This window comes from Drosophila sulfurigaster, chromosome 3 (assembly GCF_023558435.1).
Source record: "Drosophila sulfurigaster albostrigata strain 15112-1811.04 chromosome 3, ASM2355843v2, whole genome shotgun sequence".
NCBI lineage: Eukaryota > Metazoa > Arthropoda > Insecta > Diptera > Drosophilidae > Drosophila > Drosophila sulfurigaster.
The window spans coordinates 7,805,274-7,821,212 of record NC_084883.1 but is presented as its reverse complement, the minus strand read 5'-3'; the positions used below and the strand labels follow the sequence as shown (position 1 = coordinate 7,821,212).

Below are 15,939 nucleotides of genomic sequence, written 5' to 3'. Positions count from 1 at the left end.
ACCAGGCAAGCCCTAAGTGCAGCGCAGACCTATAAGACTTTTTGTTGATTTCTCTTTGGTGATGTTGATAGCCATGCGCGCCGGTTGTCATGGGCGCGACGGCAGCGTTGGCAGTTTTAAATTTAAATGCGAATACGACCGTTACATGTTCTGAAGCTCGATTTAGCGTGCGATGAAACGCAGCATTATCACTCAGATTTGACACAGATAAGATAAAAATATTTTCACACACAGCGGTAATGCAACCAGCTGTCGAGGCACGCACACATGAGAACGAATGCAACATAACATTGCGCGGAATGTTATTAACAGCGGTAAGTTATTGAAATCCATTTTGAATATTCTGCTATCACTATGATAATATTTGGTTAGTGCTGTTATTTTATTAAAAAAAATTAGTGAATGCCAAGCGAAAAAAAAATATTACTCTATAGTTAAATAAAGTGAGTGTATAACCATGATATGAAATGTGAAATAAAATAAGTAAATAAATGAATATTATAATTAATAAGGTGCACAGATGTTACAGAATGTTATCAGAATATTCAACGCAATTTTGAGCAAACTGTTAAAATACAACTCAAGATTTATATGGCGTTGCCCAACTGCTATGTTTCGTAACATCTGGCCACGTTGTAAGCAGAGTAATGGCGTGCCATTTCGCACAAAAAGTGCGCTGTTAAAAATTTTCTCGGTGACAACAAACGCGTTATATTCTCATCTTTTCAACAAAGTTTTTATAAAAATGTCAACATAACTGTTAACAAGAAGTATTTGTGTGGGGTAGTTTCGGTTAAATCGGATCATCTTTACTTCAAAAGTGCGGCATCCATTATTAGAATTTGGCAATTTTTTTTTACCGCTGAGTACTGACTGCACTCCGATTGTGAAAAGTAAGACCAGCTCTGCATAAAAATTTGCAGCTGCAAAATGAATCTAAATTGATGAAAATATATAAAAATGCCATGCAATGACTTGTTGTGCAAAGAGTTTTCAATGTAGCGTTCAGCTTGTGATTCTATTTTTTTTGGCAAAACCATTGACAATAATATCTGTGGCTCCTCGAAATGTATGTTTCTGCAGTGTATTTGCGTGTGTCAATTCAGTGTATGTGTATGAGTGGCTTGGCAATGCTGCCGCCCGCTGCAATCGTTGATTTGGCAATGCTGCCGCGCTGCCTTGGCGCTGCTATGGGCTATTTATTTATTTTTTATCAATTGAGGGTCGCGCTTGTTTTTGTTGATGCCTTTTACTGTTATGATAGTTGTTGTGCCTTACATTTATTTTCATTTCATTGTTTACATTCAGTCGAATATAGGCAAAAGAAAAGGAATCCAGAACAGGGCGAGAGCTTTAAGCAGCTGCTAACAATGGCGGACATTGTTTATCCCAACGGCTGCAGACCGTTGGTCGAAGATTTGGGCACTGATGAGTTGATTCGTCGTCTCAAGGTTCGTATACACAGACAATTACAATCTGTTCAATGCCAACTGTACAAGAAACTATTTAAACTCTACTTATCGTCTGCAGACTCTGGCAAATGTGCTTCAAACTATGGATCAGGATGATAATTTGCATCAACAATATATTCCTTTGGCCTTGCACTTACTCGACGATTTCTTCATGCAGCATCAGTCACGAGACGTTCAACTGTTGATAGCGTGCTGCATAGCTGATGTATTGCGGGTTTACGCTCCAGAGGCGCCCTACAAAGAGCAGGATCAAATCAAGGCAATCTTCAAGTTTTTTATCAAGCAATTGCACGGCCTGAAGGACCCACGTGATCCTTCGTTCAAGCGTTATTTCTACTTACTGGAGAACTTGGCCTTTGTGAAGTCATTCAACATGTGTTTTGAGCTTGAAGATTGTCAAGAAATATTTTACGAGCTATTCAGCACCGTCTTCAAGATTATCAAGTGAGCTTGGGTTGCAATTGTTATTTAATTCCTAATTCAATTTAATAATTACGATTATTTACAATCACAGTGATCAGCATAGCGTTAAAGTGAAGAACTTCTTTTTGGATGTGCTGAGTCCCTTAATAACTGAGGCTGACAACTTGTCGGTAGAACTGCTGGATCTTATTCTGATCAATATTGTGGAGCCAAATAAATCAACGAATAAATATGCACATGAGCTCACGGAGCAGTTGCTAGTAAAGACTGGCGATGCCTTTGAGGCAACCATTAAATTGGTAATTATTTAGTTTAACTATCTAAATCCAGATCCTCTGTAGTATACATTTTTTTTTATAGTTTTTCAATCGTTCATTGGTCATGGACAAACCAAATTCGAAGCTTTCGATAACGAGCAAGATCTATGATATAATCTATGAGCTTAACCAAATCAACAGTGATCTTCTCTGTTCCGTACTGCCTCAGTTGGAGAACAAACTTCTCTCCACAGACGATGCCGAGAGATTAAGTGAGTATCGCTTTCATACATAGTAAAATGGGTGCTGCGGCTTAAATCTTATCCAATAGCTTGTACCCAGCACATTTATCTGCAATGAATGTTTTTGTAATCAGACTTGTAATTTGTAATTTGGGCCTTTTTAATAATAGGGGCCACTACATTGCTGGCACGCATGTTCTCTGAGAAGGATTCGCAGCTGTCCAAGAAGTATCCATCGCTCTTGCGTGTTTTCTTTGGTCGTTTTTGCGACATCACCGAACCGGTTCGCGTGAAATGCGTTCAATCCTCAATGCACTTTCTGCTAAATCATCCTCATCTGCAACCTGAAATCACAGAGAAGTTACGCGTGCGTCACCACGATCTGGATGAACTAGTGCGCCATGAAGTTGTTATGGCTATTGTGGAAACCGCAAAGAGAAATTTTGAGATTGTCGTCAAATCGCCGGAACTGTTGGAGATTGTGCGTGAGCGCACAATGGACAAGAAATACAAAATTCGTCGAGACGCTATGAACGGACTTGGCTATATCTATAGACGCGCCATTTGTGAGCCAAACGATTTGAGTCCCGACGTGAAGCAACAAGTTGAATGGATTAAAAATAAAATCATGCACGGCTACTACAAGGTGTGTCTAGAGGATAAACTGATGGTGGAACGACTGCTTATAACCTGCCTGGTACCATATAAACTGGCGCCTGAAGAGCGCATGAAAAAAGTTGTATCATCTGCTTAGCGATCTCGATACAAATGCAACTAAGGCATTTGTCGAGCTGCAAAAAAAAATCAAATGAAATCACGTCACACGGTCAGCGATTGGATTAAGCTGCATCACTCCAAGGAGTTTACGCCACGCGTACTGAGCCAACTGGCTGCCAAACAGAGTACCATTGCCAAGTAATAAGCCCGAATCACTTCTATTACTTTTAACTTTTAATTAATTTATTTAATATTTGCCTCATAGACTGTTGCCGGAACCTTTGAAGGCTAATGAATATATCACTCAGTTTAGTCAGCATCTCCGCAAGGATGCCCAACTGCTTCGCTGTGTCAATATTGTGCTTAAGCGAGATGTCAGTTGCCGCGAGTGCGCTGATACCATGAGTGTGCTGCTCAAGAAATTGGGCGCTCATATTATGACAAATCTTTACTATAACACGGTCAAGATGCTCATCGAGCGTGTGGCGTCTGTAATGGTTGATAAAGAGTCCATTGGAGTGCTCATAAGGTAAATATTGAAACGCGTTCGAATATCAAACAATTCTCATCTATTTTGTTTTTAGCCTAATCGAGCAGTGCATTCAGGGTGGTGATATCTGCAATGAAATTGGAATATCGCCAGATGAAGCGGGTGAACGCGGCCTCAAGCTGTTAAGCGTGAGTATATTTACCTAATTCGGACTTAATTTAACTATATTAAATCATAATTTCGATGATTGCAGATGTTATCGTATGTGTTTTCCGCACACTTCTTTACGGATACCTCTCTGCGCCATCTGATTGCACTGCTGAGCTATGATCACGAATATGTGGCTCCGTTGGTGTTGAAAACGTTGACACATTTGGGTCGTTATCAGCCGCTGATTGACGATGCAAATCCAGCCATATTGAGTGAACTGGCGCCTATTTGCAAAGACTTTGCCCTGATGGGGACACCCAAACAGGCCAAGCATGCGGTGCGCTGTATCTTTGTCAACAGTCAGTCATCGTCTACGGCAACAACGGACGGTGGCGGAAGTGCGTCTACAACCACTCAAACAGTTCATCCCATTTTCAATGAAATCATTGAGGAGCTCCGGCAGAAACTTGCTCCAAACTGTGAATATCATCGGACGAAGATCGTGACATTGGGTCACATTGCGTTCAACATGCCACAGGCATTCCTAACGCCCATTAAGAATATGATTGCACGTCGCATAGTTAAGGAATTGCTCATACAGGAGGTGCCTGCTCAACGAGACATCGAGCTACCCGAAAGTGATTGGTGTGACCAGGACGAGTTGCCACCGGATACGCTCTGCAAACTCGATGCACTCAAGACAATGGCACGATGGCTACTTGGCCTACGTTCCGATGAACATGCGGCACAGAAGACATTCCGCATGCTAGCGGCCTTCGTCAATCAGCGTGGCGATCTGTTGGCCCAAAATCGATTGTGTGGCGCCGAAAAGTCGTGGTTGCGCCTCGGTGCTGCCTGCGCTATGCTTAAGGTGTGCGAACAGAAAGGTGTTGGAGATCAATACAGCGCTGAGCAGTATTTGCACCTTTCTCAGCTGATGGTCGGTATTTCTGTACATATTTTAAATCTAAAATTTATTAAAATCTTTTTAATATTGCAGCAAGATCAAGTGTTGGAGGTGCGCGAGATATTTGCGCGAAAGTTACACAAGGGTCTAGGCAGGAGTCTCCCTCGCAATTGCCTTCCTCTGGACTTTATGGGTTTCTATGTGCTCAGTGGCATGGAGACCAATAGAAAGTAAGTTGTTGACAAATTTTACTAAGTTTCGTTAAACTAATTAATGTCATTTTGAATTATAACAGATTGCAGGAGCAAGTGCGCCACTATGTGGAAGCGGATGTGAATAAACGACGGGAATATCTTAAAACTGTTGCGATGACCTGTAAGCATTGATTACATTCCGCAAAACATATTAAGTAATTTTTAAAATTGATAATTACAGCACCGGATAGCTCGACGGAATCTCAGTCGTTGCATATATTACCTGATTACATGCTGGCTTTTGCTATACCTGTATTGGTGCATGATCCCAACTATACGAATCACGAGGACTATGTGCAACTTCGCAAGATGGAAAAATGCTTACGTTTTATAATCGAGCCTCTGATGGCGAAACGCGAGTCTTTTGTATATAGCTTCTACAAGCAGCTGTTGCATCTCATTAAACACCATGAATACAGTCAGAGCTCGGAAAAAGATAGAATGCAAAATAACCATGTATGTATTATACAAAATCCTTTGTCTAACCTAGTCACATAAAATTAATGAATGTATATTTCTTTATTTCATACGTAACTAGAAAATGTGGGCGCTCTGTGATCTCTCCATGCACATCATCGATGCCAAAGTTGGCCAGTTTGATGGCAATTCGAGCGCATTCTCGATGCCACTTGCGCTGCCTGAAATGTACTATAAACTGCCCTCCGTTGCTAATTTCCAGAATAACGAGATCTATATACCGCTGGACGTATACACTCTGGGGGCCAAATCGAGCAAAGCTTCAGCATCGACGACAACGGCATTATCACATGCGAGTGCCGCAAACTCCAAGAGAACTGCAGACTTGGCGATGATGGATGATGAGAATTCATTGGTAAGTGCACTACTTTAATTAACTTTACAAAAGCTCGCTTTTAATTGAAATTTATTTGTTACAGGAAAACAATCTGTTTGACAACATACGTGCAGCAGACACAACGGAGCCTATGGCCAAGCGAACGCGCGGCGGTGCCGCAACGGCACCCAAATCGTAGGAAAGGATCGCGTTCTTGTTAGTTTAGTGTTAGTTTAGCTCCTAAGTTAACTAAATATTTAAGGCGTAGGAAAGAACACCATAGACATGCACACCCATAAACACACACATTCGAAGCAAATCAGCATCAATATCAAATTATAATTTTTTGCAACCTTTCGTATGTGTGGATGAAAGAAACAGACCAACCAACATAGCAACAAATTAATTTTGCTGCTATTGCCGTTTAATTTGTTAATTTGTAACTGTAATTAATAAAGCGAAAGTGTAGCTTATACCCTTATAATTATTATTATTATGCTATTATATTATATATTTTAAATTGTATCGTGTTTATCGTATTATGCCCTATTCGGCTTGTTTTAATGTCAGCCTTTTGCACTATTTTAAACCAGTATAATAATAATTTTTTAGATATGTATCAGAAGTGTGTCGAATAAAATGAATTAGAAAGAAAATTAGTTGAAGTATGACGCGAAGTAAAGTAAACAGAGCCTTATTAAGAACGTAATATTAACTTTTCTATGAACGCGGTTAAAATTTAGTTAATATACAATGTATGGATTAATCCGTAATACACTTTACATAAACATATATACACATATACATATTCATAAAATACAAATGCATTGAAAATGTATTAAATCGATTGAGGAAAATGTTGAAATAACATTCAAATTAAAACAATATTGTACATTTAATTATTATTACTGTTTTTCAAATACAAATTAATTATTTAAAAATAAGTATTTAAAATAAACTTGTCTATAAGCGAAAATACATTTAAATTATTTAGTTGCGCGCGCCTCAAGAATGCAGCACGGTAACACTGAACGAGCGTTGCCACTGTGCGCACGCAGCTTGGCAACGCTCTTCTCAGTGCATTCGTATTGAGAGCGGGGGTGCATTGTGTGTACATGTGTGCGTAAGTGTGTGCTTCTAGTCTTATTAGTTTTGTCGCTGGACTTTATATGTGACAAAAGTCAATTAAAATAATTTAAAGAAAAGCATAAGAGTTCTAAAGTCGAAACGAACATAACTTACAATGCAGCCGCTGCATAAAACGCTTATGCGGGACTGTGACGTCTCCCAACATTTCGGCGTCTCCGCTAACGCAACAAACCTATCCGCCACTGCTATCAGTAGCAAAACAAACGCGCAGTCGAACGGATGGGAGCGGCGCATGGTGTACACCTCAACCCCCAAATACAAAGTAAGCGAGCAGCAACAATTAAAGCAGCGCAACGACGTCGGCAGCATTCGTTTGCGTAGTTCGCTGAAAGCAGCGCAGAAAAAATTTAGTGCTGCTTCTACTGCCGTTAAGTGGCAAGCGCCAATAATGGACGCACGTCTAAAGGGTCTTATACTGTTATTTGGCATAGCCATTATCGGCTACCAATTCATCAATTTGGCATGTAAGTACATTTAAAATGCAATTGCGACGTCTGTTATTGTTAGTGCTTATAAATAGCCAAGTAGAGAAAACATGCAAATATAAATGAATGATCTCATTCTTAGTTACCTTGAAGTGCGCCTTTCCAGCTCTCACCCTCCTCTTTGCCGTCTCCCTCTCCCAACAGTATAATGCGTTAGGCATCTAAATAAAGATTCATCAAAGTGTTGACTGTTGTTCATTCCGCTTTGTCCGACTTTTTGCTCATTTGCATAAATATAGTCAAAGGTCTTGACCATTTTCTACTAATCACTTTAAAACTTGGCAGACTCTTAGCCACAAATACAAATACGCTGGAATCTCTGCTGCATGTGTGTGTGTTTGCATATGTCGAGTTCCCCAAAGGTAACGCAAACAAACACAAACATTGAGTCAATGTAAACAAACTACAATAATAGACAGTTTCCTGCTCCACTGTGCAACGCTTTAGTGGGCGTTCAAACTGGTCTCGTCAAGAGTTTTCCACCAAAAATAGCGTTTTGCAATTGCTTTGTGCTTGGCACGTTTATCGTGTTTGCTGATAGAAAAGCTCTATCAAATCTATGACCTTGACACACGAATCGAATACGTTCGTAATAATATCGTATCATTAATAATTTACCCCCAGCGCCCCTCATCAACGACAGCGTGCCACATTTCTGTAGCTGGGTGCAAACTCAGCTAAGCGCTTCCCTGGAGTGGTGTCGGGAACACCAACTGGGCTCCAAGCTGCGCCCACTGTTGTGTGGTTTCCTCGTCAGTGCCTTCTTCTATGGCATTGTTTTTATGGATAGTGCGGTACCCGGAATAAATCCACCTGCTCCACACTTGTTCTGGTCTAAGGAGCGGTAATTATTGCCTTACCTACTAGTTATATTCTTTCATTAATCTATGGTTTCTCTTCGCAGCACGAGCATAAAGCATACGTTGGATTTAAGCTACATGATGGCAATGGGATCGGGAGTTATTGTAACTCTCTTGATGTATTTGGAATTGTAGTATTTTGTAGTTAAGCAAGTCCTGTTTATGTAGCTTGGTTAAACATCAGTATTAGTTATTAATCCAGTCCATTTTTTTGTTTATACATACGTCCCAGGCAGGGCGCCTATTTATTTATTATTAATTGTGCAATGCTCTTAAAGCGAAACCAAATACATTTGTACATATTCTTAAATGAATTGAAAAATTTAGAAGCTAAAGAAGCTAACTTAAAATGTCTGAAACTAGATAAATGAAATCTATGCGGTAACTAATATACATTATTAAACCTAGATTAATAAATTATATTCTAATATATTACTTATTTAACCTACAAACATATGTGAAAGTACAAAGTGAAATATGTCAAAGCAACAATAAATCTACTTGTGAATGATATTTTGCATTAATAAGTATGAGGTCAGGTTCTCAATTCGTGAGAAATTTAGTTGCCATTCTGCAATGCTTACCTGTGTCACGCTGAAGGTGTTTAATCGATTCTCACCTGTGAAGCGACCCACAACATGGACGTAACTGCCTACGAATGGGAATGGGATTTATAAAAAAGTGTTTAAATGTTTTATGTATTCTTGCCATTAGAGAGTGACTCCAATTCACCCGCAAAGTCATAGAAGATGCTTTGAAGAATTGGTCCCTTGTCATCGTTTCGCAACAGCAATGTGCGCTCTCCTCGTTTGCCCTCAATAATGCGCAACAGATTACCTGAAAATAATAATATTAACGACACCACATTCGATATGTATCTCAGCTTACCATAGACATTCCAGATCGCATTCAAATTCAGCTGCGTTCTCTGCATTTTAATGCAAAAGTCCACACGTCCAATAAGACTTAGCAAATTGCGACCGGGCTTTGACATTGGTGCGGTTGACAACGCGGTCGCCGGTTCTGCTTTGACTTTTACATTTGGCTCGTCGCCAAACTCAAGCTTAGACTTGGCTTTTGAGGGCTCTTCCACAAATCCCGAAAAAATTAGCTTATTGTCTTGCTGGCAAAGACTCAGTTTTGTCTGTTTCAATTGACTTCCGGATTTTCGCAAGAGGCCAGACGCAGATTCAAAGCCGCCATTGCGAAACGATTTCTCGTTGAACTTAAGCTGTGCTCTGAATTTCTGTTGAGTGTTGGTGACCAAGTTGTTGCTTTTTGGAGCTAAGCGCAAAACGTAGATATTAATAATGAACATTAAATTAATTTTATTTATTTTACCTTTATTGGCGAACATTTTGCACTGAAATATTGTCAGTCAAAAAAATTAAATCAAAATTATAGAGAGTTCGTTAAGGTGACCTTTAATAACTGTTAGTATTTTTTCGATACACTTTTGATATTAATTTGAAGCTTTCAAATTGAAATCGTAATTTACTATTTTTTAAAAGACTGGTCAGAGAACGAACACTTCACAAAAATACGAGAATATGCTTTTTGAAATAATATTATTAAATATTAAAAATAAATTAAATGCATTTGTGGTATCACTTCTTGGCTGCCAAAACCATTGATGCTTGCTGAGGACTATCGATGTTTAAGTCAAATAATGTACGTCATCGATACATCGATGGTGTCATCGATGATTGTCCACCTCTAACGCTGGCCGACAGTTCCATGCGAGTTTATTTTCGTTTTAATGCATAAAAATTTTGTAAATAACACCCGATTTAAAATTGAGTAGAAGAAAGCAGCTCGGCAACAATGAGTACAATTCTGGAGAAGATTGCGGCCATTGAGTCGGAGGTTAGCCGGCAACACAATATTATACAAAGAAATATATGCTAACAATAAGAAAACTAACCTGTCTCCCTTTCATTCCACCTTTTGCATGCGTATGTATGTGTACACATGGACGTAGATGGCACGCACGCAAAAGAATAAGGCGACGTCGGCGCATTTGGGTCTCTTGAAAGCCAAACTGGCGAAGCTGCGACGCGAGCTTATCTCCCCTAAGGGCGGTGGCGGTGGTACTGGTGAAGGTAAGCTATTTTCAATTATCTTCAAGTCACAATTCTAATTGCGCTTGTTACCCCTTGCAGCCGGCTTTGAGGTGGCCAAGACTGGAGATGCTCGGGTCGGGTTTGTCGGCTTTCCATCGGTGGGCAAATCGACGTTACTATCGAATCTGGCCGGCGTTTACTCTGAGGTGGCAGCCTACGAGTTCACAACCCTGACAACGGTGCCAGGATGCATCAAGTACAAGGGCGCCAAGATTCAGCTGCTCGATTTGCCCGGTATCATTGAGGGTGCCAAGGATGGTAAGGGCCGTGGTCGTCAGGTGATTGCTGTGGCGCGTACCTGTAATTTAATCTTCATGGTACTCGATTGCCTTAAACCATTGGGACACAAAAAGCTGCTGGAGCATGAATTGGAAGGCTTTGGTATACGGTTGAATAAGAAGCCACCAAATATTTATTACAAAAGAAAGGACAAGGGTGGCATCAATCTCAATTGCATGGTGCCGCAATCTGAATTGGATTCGGATCTCGTCAAAACCATTCTGTCGGAATACAAAATTCATAATGCGGATATTACGCTGCGTTACGATGCAACCAGCGACGATTTGATTGACATCATCGAAGGCAACCGCATATACATACCGTGTATCTATCTGCTTAACAAGATTGATCAGATTTCCATTGAGGAACTGGACGTCATCTACAAGATTCCGCACTGTGTACCCATATCAGCGCATCATCACTGGAACTTTGACGATCTGCTTGAACTGATGTGGGAGTACTTAAGATTAGTTCGAATTTATACCAAGCCCAAAGGACAACTGCCCGACTACAGCTCTCCAGTTGTGCTGCACAATGAACGCACTAGCATTGAGGACTTTTGTAACAAGTTGCATCGCTCCATAGCCAAGGAGTTCAAATAGTAAGCTTAAATGAGATTCGTTATTTATTGCTATTATTAATTGTTTCTTTCTGTTCTTAGTGCATTGGTGTGGGGCTCTTCGGTGAAGCATCAACCGCAGAAGGTTGGTATTGAGCATGTGCTCAATGATGAAGATGTTGTGCAAATTGTGAAAAAGGTCTAAGATCTGTTAATTCTATTCTATGCTTTGGATTTTAATTGTGTTTGATTGCATTTTCAAATAAAAACTCATTGCTGATACGTTTATTAGCGCAGTCGACTGCATTGCGGGTTCAAGTATTCGCGGTAAGCTCAACAAAAGTTAATCGATATACTTGTATGGTATCGATAATCGATATACATGGCCTGGTCAGGCCACATTAAGTGTGACCGTTTTGCTTACTCTTCGTGGTCAAATTCAACTGCGGTCACGCAGCGCACGTTGTTATTATTTCATTTACAATAAAGTTTCGTAAATGGTGGAACTAAAGAAGCACGACGTTAATGCGGAAGGTAATGGCAATGGCTGGGAGCCTGGAGATACCAAGGAGTGGGCCAAGCCTATTAAGCCGCTACAGGAAAAATGGAAATTGGTACCGGCTTTTCTGCAAGTTAAAGGCTTGGTAAAACAGCACATTGATTCCTTCAATCACTTCATCAATGTGGACATTAAGAAGATTGTGCGCGCCAATGAAATAGTGACGAGCGGCGCTGATCCTCTTTTCTATCTCAAGTATTTGGATGTGCGCGTAGGCAAGCCAGACATCGACGATGGCTTCAATATAACCAAAGCGACAACGCCACACGAATGTCGTCTGAGAGACACAACATACTCGGCGCCTATCACGGTGGACATTGAGTACACCCGCGGCACACAGCGCATCAAACGCAACAACTTGCTCATTGGACGTATGCCACTCATGCTCAGGTGTTCCAACTGTGTGCTCAGCGGCAAATCAGAGTTTGAGTTGTCCAAACTCAATGAGTGTCCATTGGATCCGGGTGGTTATTTTGTGGTGCGTGGCCAGGAAAAGGTAATACTTATACAGGAGCAGCTGTCGTGGAATAAGATGCTCACCGAGGACTTCAATGGTGTCGTGCAGTGCCAGGTGACGTCGTCGACGCACGAGAAAAAATCGCGCACCTTGGTGTTGAGCAAGCATGGGAAATACTATTTGAAGCACAACTCGATGACGGATGACATACCGATTGTGGTAATCTTCAAGGCCTTGGGTGTGGTATCAGATCAGGAGATCATGGCGCACATTGGACTGGATGCGCGATCACAGAATCGCTTCGGTGCCTCGCTACTTGAAGCTTTCAATTTGAAGGTGTTTACTCAGCAACGTGCCCTCGATTATATGGGTGAGTTTTTAATGATTACACAAATAAGATGTACTTACGTTTTGCGCCTTGGCAGGTTCCAAATTGGTGGTGAAGCGCTTTCAGAGTGCCACTACGAAAACACCTTCGGAGGAGGCACGAGAGTTGTTATTGACCACAATATTGGCCCATGTGCCCGTCGACAACTTCAATTTCCAAATGAAAGCAATCTACGTGTCTTTGATGGTGCGTCGCGTCATGGCTGCCGAGTTGGACAAGACTCTGTTCGATGATCGTGACTACTATGGCAACAAGCGGCTGGAGCTGGCTGGTTCACTGATCTCTTTGATGTTTGAGGATCTGTTTAAGCGCATGAACTGGGAACTCAAGATGATTGCGGACAAGAATATACCTAAGGTGAAAGCGGCACAGTTTGATGTCGTGAAGCATATGAGAGCCGCTCAGATCACTGTGGGCCTCGAGTCTGCCATCAGCTCGGGCAACTGGACCATTAAACGTTTCAAAATGGAGCGCGCTGGTGTCACACAGGTGCTGTCACGTCTTAGCTATATCTCGGCGCTGGGCATGATGACGCGTGTAAACTCACAGTTCGAGAAGACGCGTAAAGTGTCGGGACCACGTTCACTACAGCCGAGTCAATGGGGCATGCTGTGTCCCTCAGATACTCCCGAAGGAGAGGCTTGTGGATTGGTCAAGAATCTGGCGTTAATGACACACATAACTACCGAAGTGGACGAGCATCCAGTTATGATATTGGCCTACAATGCGGGTGTGGAGGACATACGTGAGGTTAGCGGCAATCCCATCAATAATCCAAACGTATTTCTTGTCTTTATCAATGGCAACGTTCTCGGTTTGACTATCAATCAACGACATCTGGTGCGCAATTTGCGCTACATGAGACGCAAAGGTCGCATGGGAAGCTATGTCTCCATACACACATCCTACACCCAGCGTTGCATCTTTATACACACCGATGGCGGGCGCTTGTGTCGTCCGTATATTATTGTGGAGAACTCACGGCCTCGGGTGCTGCAGCGACATTTGGACGAACTACAGCGTGGCATACGTAAGTTTGATGATTTTCTCCACGACGGATTGATTGAGTATCTGGATGTGAACGAGGAGAATGATTCGTTTATTGCCTGGAACGAGGAGCACATTGAGTCGCACACAACACATCTGGAGATCGAGCCCTTCACATTATTGGGAGTCTGCGCTGGTCTTGTGCCATATCCGCATCACAATCAGAGTCCTCGAAATACCTATCAATGTGCCATGGGCAAACAGGCCATGGGCATGATTGGCTACAATCAGAAGAATCGCATCGATTCGCTGATGTACAATTTGGTTTATCCTCAAGCGCCAATGGTCAAGTCACGCACCATTGAGCTGACGAACTTTGATAAGTTGCCGGCTGGCCAAAATGCGACAGTGGCTGTGATGAGTTACTCTGGCTACGATATTGAGGATGCTCTCATTCTCAATAAAGCCTCTATTGATCGCGGCTATGGACGGTGTCTGGTCTACAAGAATTCCAAGTGCACCGTGAAGCGTTATGCGAATCAAACATTCGATAGGATCATGGGACCGGTGAAGGATGCTTTGACCAATAAGGTGATCTTCAAGCACGATGTGCTCGACACCGATGGCATTGTTGCGCCAGGCGAACAGGTGCAAAACAAACAGATTATGATTAACAAGGAAATGCCTGCAGTTACATCCATCAATCCACTCGAAGGTCGGTCTTAAGTGTTGTCATAATCCTTGGTTACTTATAATTTCGTTCCAAATTGTAGGTCAAGCTCAGGTACCCTATACTGCGGTGCCCATCAGCTACAAGGGACCGGAGCCCAGTTACATTGAACGTGTCATGGTCTCGGCTAATGCAGAGGAAGACTTTCTCATCAAAATCCTGTTGCGACAGACGCGAATTCCAGAGATTGGCGACAAGTTCAGCTCACGGCACGGACAGAAGGGCGTCACGGGTCTCATAGTGGATCAGGAGGATATGCCCTTCAATGACTTTGGGATATGTCCGGACATGATCATGAACCCTCATGGTTTCCCCTCCCGCATGACAGTGGGCAAAGTGTTGGAGCTGCTGGGCGGAAAAGCAGGCGTTTTGGAAGGCAAATTCCACTATGGCACTGCCTTTGGCGGCTCCAAGGCTGTGGATGTGCAGGCGGAGTTGGTGCGACATGGCTTCAATTACATGGGCAAGGATATTTTCTACTCAGGCATTACGGGCGCACCCCTGGAGGCGTACATTTACTCCGGCCCCGTATATTATCAGAAGCTCAAGCACATGGTGCAGGATAAGATGCATGCGAGAGCGCGCGGCCCAAAGGCGGTGCTCACACGTCAACCAACCCAAGGTCGGAGTCGTGAGGGCGGCTTGCGTCTGGGAGAGATGGAGCGCGATTGTCTGATCTCCTATGGAGCGAGCATGCTGATAATGGAACGTCTGATGATATCCTCGGATGCTTTTGAGGTGGATGTGTGCCGCACATGCGGACGCTTAGCCTACTGTTCATGGTGTCACTTCTGTCAGTCGTCAGCACATGTATCCAAGATATCCATGCCGTATGCCTGTAAATTGCTCTTCCAGGAATTGACCAGCATGAATGTGGTGCCAAAACTCATTCTGGAGAACTATTAGCAGATATGTAGAATCTACTGGGATTATGTGACTGGCTCAACATTGAGTGAATAAAGTGTGTGTTTATGTTTTCAACCGTGTGCATCAAGTTCAATGAACGTGGAGTCGGCGGGGTCGCAATTTCCCATTCAATCAGCCCACCTCTTTTAGCAGCACTTTGATAAATGTTATGAGTACAATGTTGGCAACGGGGTGGACTGCTTTTAAATTCCGCTAAAGCCCACTTGCCACCCTCTGCCTGCCACGCCCGCTTTGCTTTGCGCACACATTTTACCATATTCATGAAGTTTCCAGCGAATGTCAAAGTGTAGTCCACAGCCGCTGTTAGTTAACAGCAAATTTTAGAAGTTAACAGCGCGCTGTCAACTTAAAGAGGCTTAAGCTGCTTGCTTAATTGCATCTTTAATGGGGGTCTCTTTGGCTTATCAAACTGCTGATTAACCTTGTTTTCGGTTGTATGGTCCTTCTGTAAACAACAAATTTAGTAGAAGCTTAGTGTTTTAGCCATGCAATTAAATTTGGAATATTTTACTAGGTGGATAAACCTGTGAAGTAGAAAAAGGCTGGCAAAAGATATATTTATATGTATCTATCCATTGCTTAAAAGAGACTTGTTGATTAGCAATTAGTATATCAAAATAAATATTGCAAGCGTTCTCAAAGAGATGCACGTTGCAACGAGCTTAAGTCGATGGCACAAAAGGAGGTCGAGTTTTGTTTATTTATCAAAATGCACCTTAACTTTGAGGACT

The 15,939-nt window shown here is 42.1% G+C and overlaps 5 protein-coding genes across 5 annotated transcripts; 4 read left to right on the top strand and 1 right to left on the bottom strand.

The window, feature by feature from the left end:
- Positions 1 to 631: 631 nt before the first annotated feature.
- Positions 632 to 6,068, top strand: LOC133840202 (sister chromatid cohesion protein PDS5 homolog B). The gene is given in 16 exon segments (XM_062271902.1): positions 632 to 893; positions 1,309 to 1,451; positions 1,531 to 1,916; positions 1,987 to 2,194; positions 2,256 to 2,424; positions 2,565 to 3,124; positions 3,126 to 3,191; positions 3,194 to 3,309; positions 3,377 to 3,640; positions 3,696 to 3,789; positions 3,855 to 4,691; positions 4,752 to 4,888; positions 4,954 to 5,033; positions 5,094 to 5,368; positions 5,451 to 5,744; positions 5,809 to 6,068. Coding segments are annotated over 15 exon segments (3,663 nt in total). The 5' UTR covers positions 632 to 893; positions 1,309 to 1,370; the 3' UTR covers positions 5,905 to 6,068.
- A 741-nt stretch (positions 6,069 to 6,809) lies between these two features.
- LOC133840205 (uncharacterized) lies at positions 6,810 to 8,710 on the top strand. The gene is made up of 3 exons (XM_062271906.1): positions 6,810 to 7,318; positions 7,964 to 8,183; positions 8,244 to 8,710. Exons 1-3 carry the CDS (start codon positions 6,949 to 6,951, stop codon positions 8,332 to 8,334), a joined length of 681 nt encoding a protein of 226 aa, XP_062127890.1. The 5' UTR covers positions 6,810 to 6,948; the 3' UTR covers positions 8,335 to 8,710.
- Positions 8,348 to 9,681, bottom strand: LOC133840206 (uncharacterized). Its single transcript, XM_062271907.1, has 4 exons — positions 9,541 to 9,681; positions 9,088 to 9,483; positions 8,908 to 9,036; positions 8,348 to 8,851 (listed from the first exon to the last, which is right to left on the bottom strand). The coding sequence occupies exons 1-4, from the start codon at positions 9,554 to 9,556 to the stop codon at positions 8,697 to 8,699; spliced, it is 696 nt and encodes a 231-aa protein (XP_062127891.1). The 5' UTR covers positions 9,557 to 9,681; the 3' UTR covers positions 8,348 to 8,696.
- Positions 9,682 to 9,846: 165 nt separating this feature from the next.
- Positions 9,847 to 11,440, top strand: LOC133841254 (GTP-binding protein 128up). The gene is made up of 4 exons (XM_062273617.1): positions 9,847 to 10,065; positions 10,181 to 10,301; positions 10,362 to 11,202; positions 11,263 to 11,440. The coding sequence occupies exons 1-4, from the start codon at positions 10,024 to 10,026 to the stop codon at positions 11,363 to 11,365; spliced, it is 1,107 nt and encodes a 368-aa protein (XP_062129601.1). The 5' UTR covers positions 9,847 to 10,023; the 3' UTR covers positions 11,366 to 11,440.
- A 135-nt stretch (positions 11,441 to 11,575) lies between these two features.
- Positions 11,576 to 15,262, top strand: LOC133841253 (DNA-directed RNA polymerase III subunit RPC2). The gene is made up of 3 exons (XM_062273616.1): positions 11,576 to 12,546; positions 12,602 to 14,266; positions 14,325 to 15,262. Exons 1-3 carry the CDS (start codon positions 11,658 to 11,660, stop codon positions 15,185 to 15,187), a joined length of 3,417 nt encoding a protein of 1,138 aa, XP_062129600.1. The 5' UTR covers positions 11,576 to 11,657; the 3' UTR covers positions 15,188 to 15,262.
- Positions 15,263 to 15,939: the final 677 nt, after the last annotated feature.

What these genes read in the sequence shown, in the direction of transcription:
- LOC133840205 (XM_062271906.1), top strand. Translation starts at nt 6,949, where the DNA reads ATGCAGCCGCTGCATAAAACGCTTATGCGGGACTGTGACGTCTCCCAA. An exon ending in CCAATTCATCAATTTGGCAT is followed by an intron (nt 7,319 to 7,963) that starts GTAAGTACATTT and finishes ATTTACCCCCAG; the next exon opens with CGCCCCTCATCAACGACAGC. An exon ending in TTGTTCTGGTCTAAGGAGCG is followed by an intron (nt 8,184 to 8,243) that starts GTAATTATTGCC and finishes TTCTCTTCGCAG; the next exon opens with CACGAGCATAAAGCATACGT.
- LOC133840206 (XM_062271907.1), bottom strand. An exon ending in TGCGATCTGGAATGTCTATG is followed by an intron (nt 9,037 to 9,087) that starts GTAAGCTGAGAT and finishes TATTATTTTCAG; the next exon opens with GTAATCTGTTGCGCATTATT. An exon ending in ATTGGAGTCACTCTCTAATG is followed by an intron (nt 8,852 to 8,907) that starts GCAAGAATACAT and finishes TCCCATTCGTAG; the next exon opens with GCAGTTACGTCCATGTTGTG.
- LOC133841254 (XM_062273617.1), top strand. Translation starts at nt 10,024, where the DNA reads ATGAGTACAATTCTGGAGAAGATTGCGGCCATTGAGTCGGAG. An exon ending in TTGCGGCCATTGAGTCGGAG is followed by an intron (nt 10,066 to 10,180) that starts GTTAGCCGGCAA and finishes ACATGGACGTAG; the next exon opens with ATGGCACGCACGCAAAAGAA. An exon ending in ATAGCCAAGGAGTTCAAATA is followed by an intron (nt 11,203 to 11,262) that starts GTAAGCTTAAAT and finishes TTCTGTTCTTAG; the next exon opens with TGCATTGGTGTGGGGCTCTT.
- LOC133841253 (XM_062273616.1), top strand. Translation starts at nt 11,658, where the DNA reads ATGGTGGAACTAAAGAAGCACGACGTTAATGCGGAAGGTAATGGCAAT. An exon ending in ACGTGCCCTCGATTATATGG is followed by an intron (nt 12,547 to 12,601) that starts GTGAGTTTTTAA and finishes GCGCCTTGGCAG; the next exon opens with GTTCCAAATTGGTGGTGAAG. An exon ending in ATCCATCAATCCACTCGAAG is followed by an intron (nt 14,267 to 14,324) that starts GTCGGTCTTAAG and finishes TCCAAATTGTAG; the next exon opens with GTCAAGCTCAGGTACCCTAT.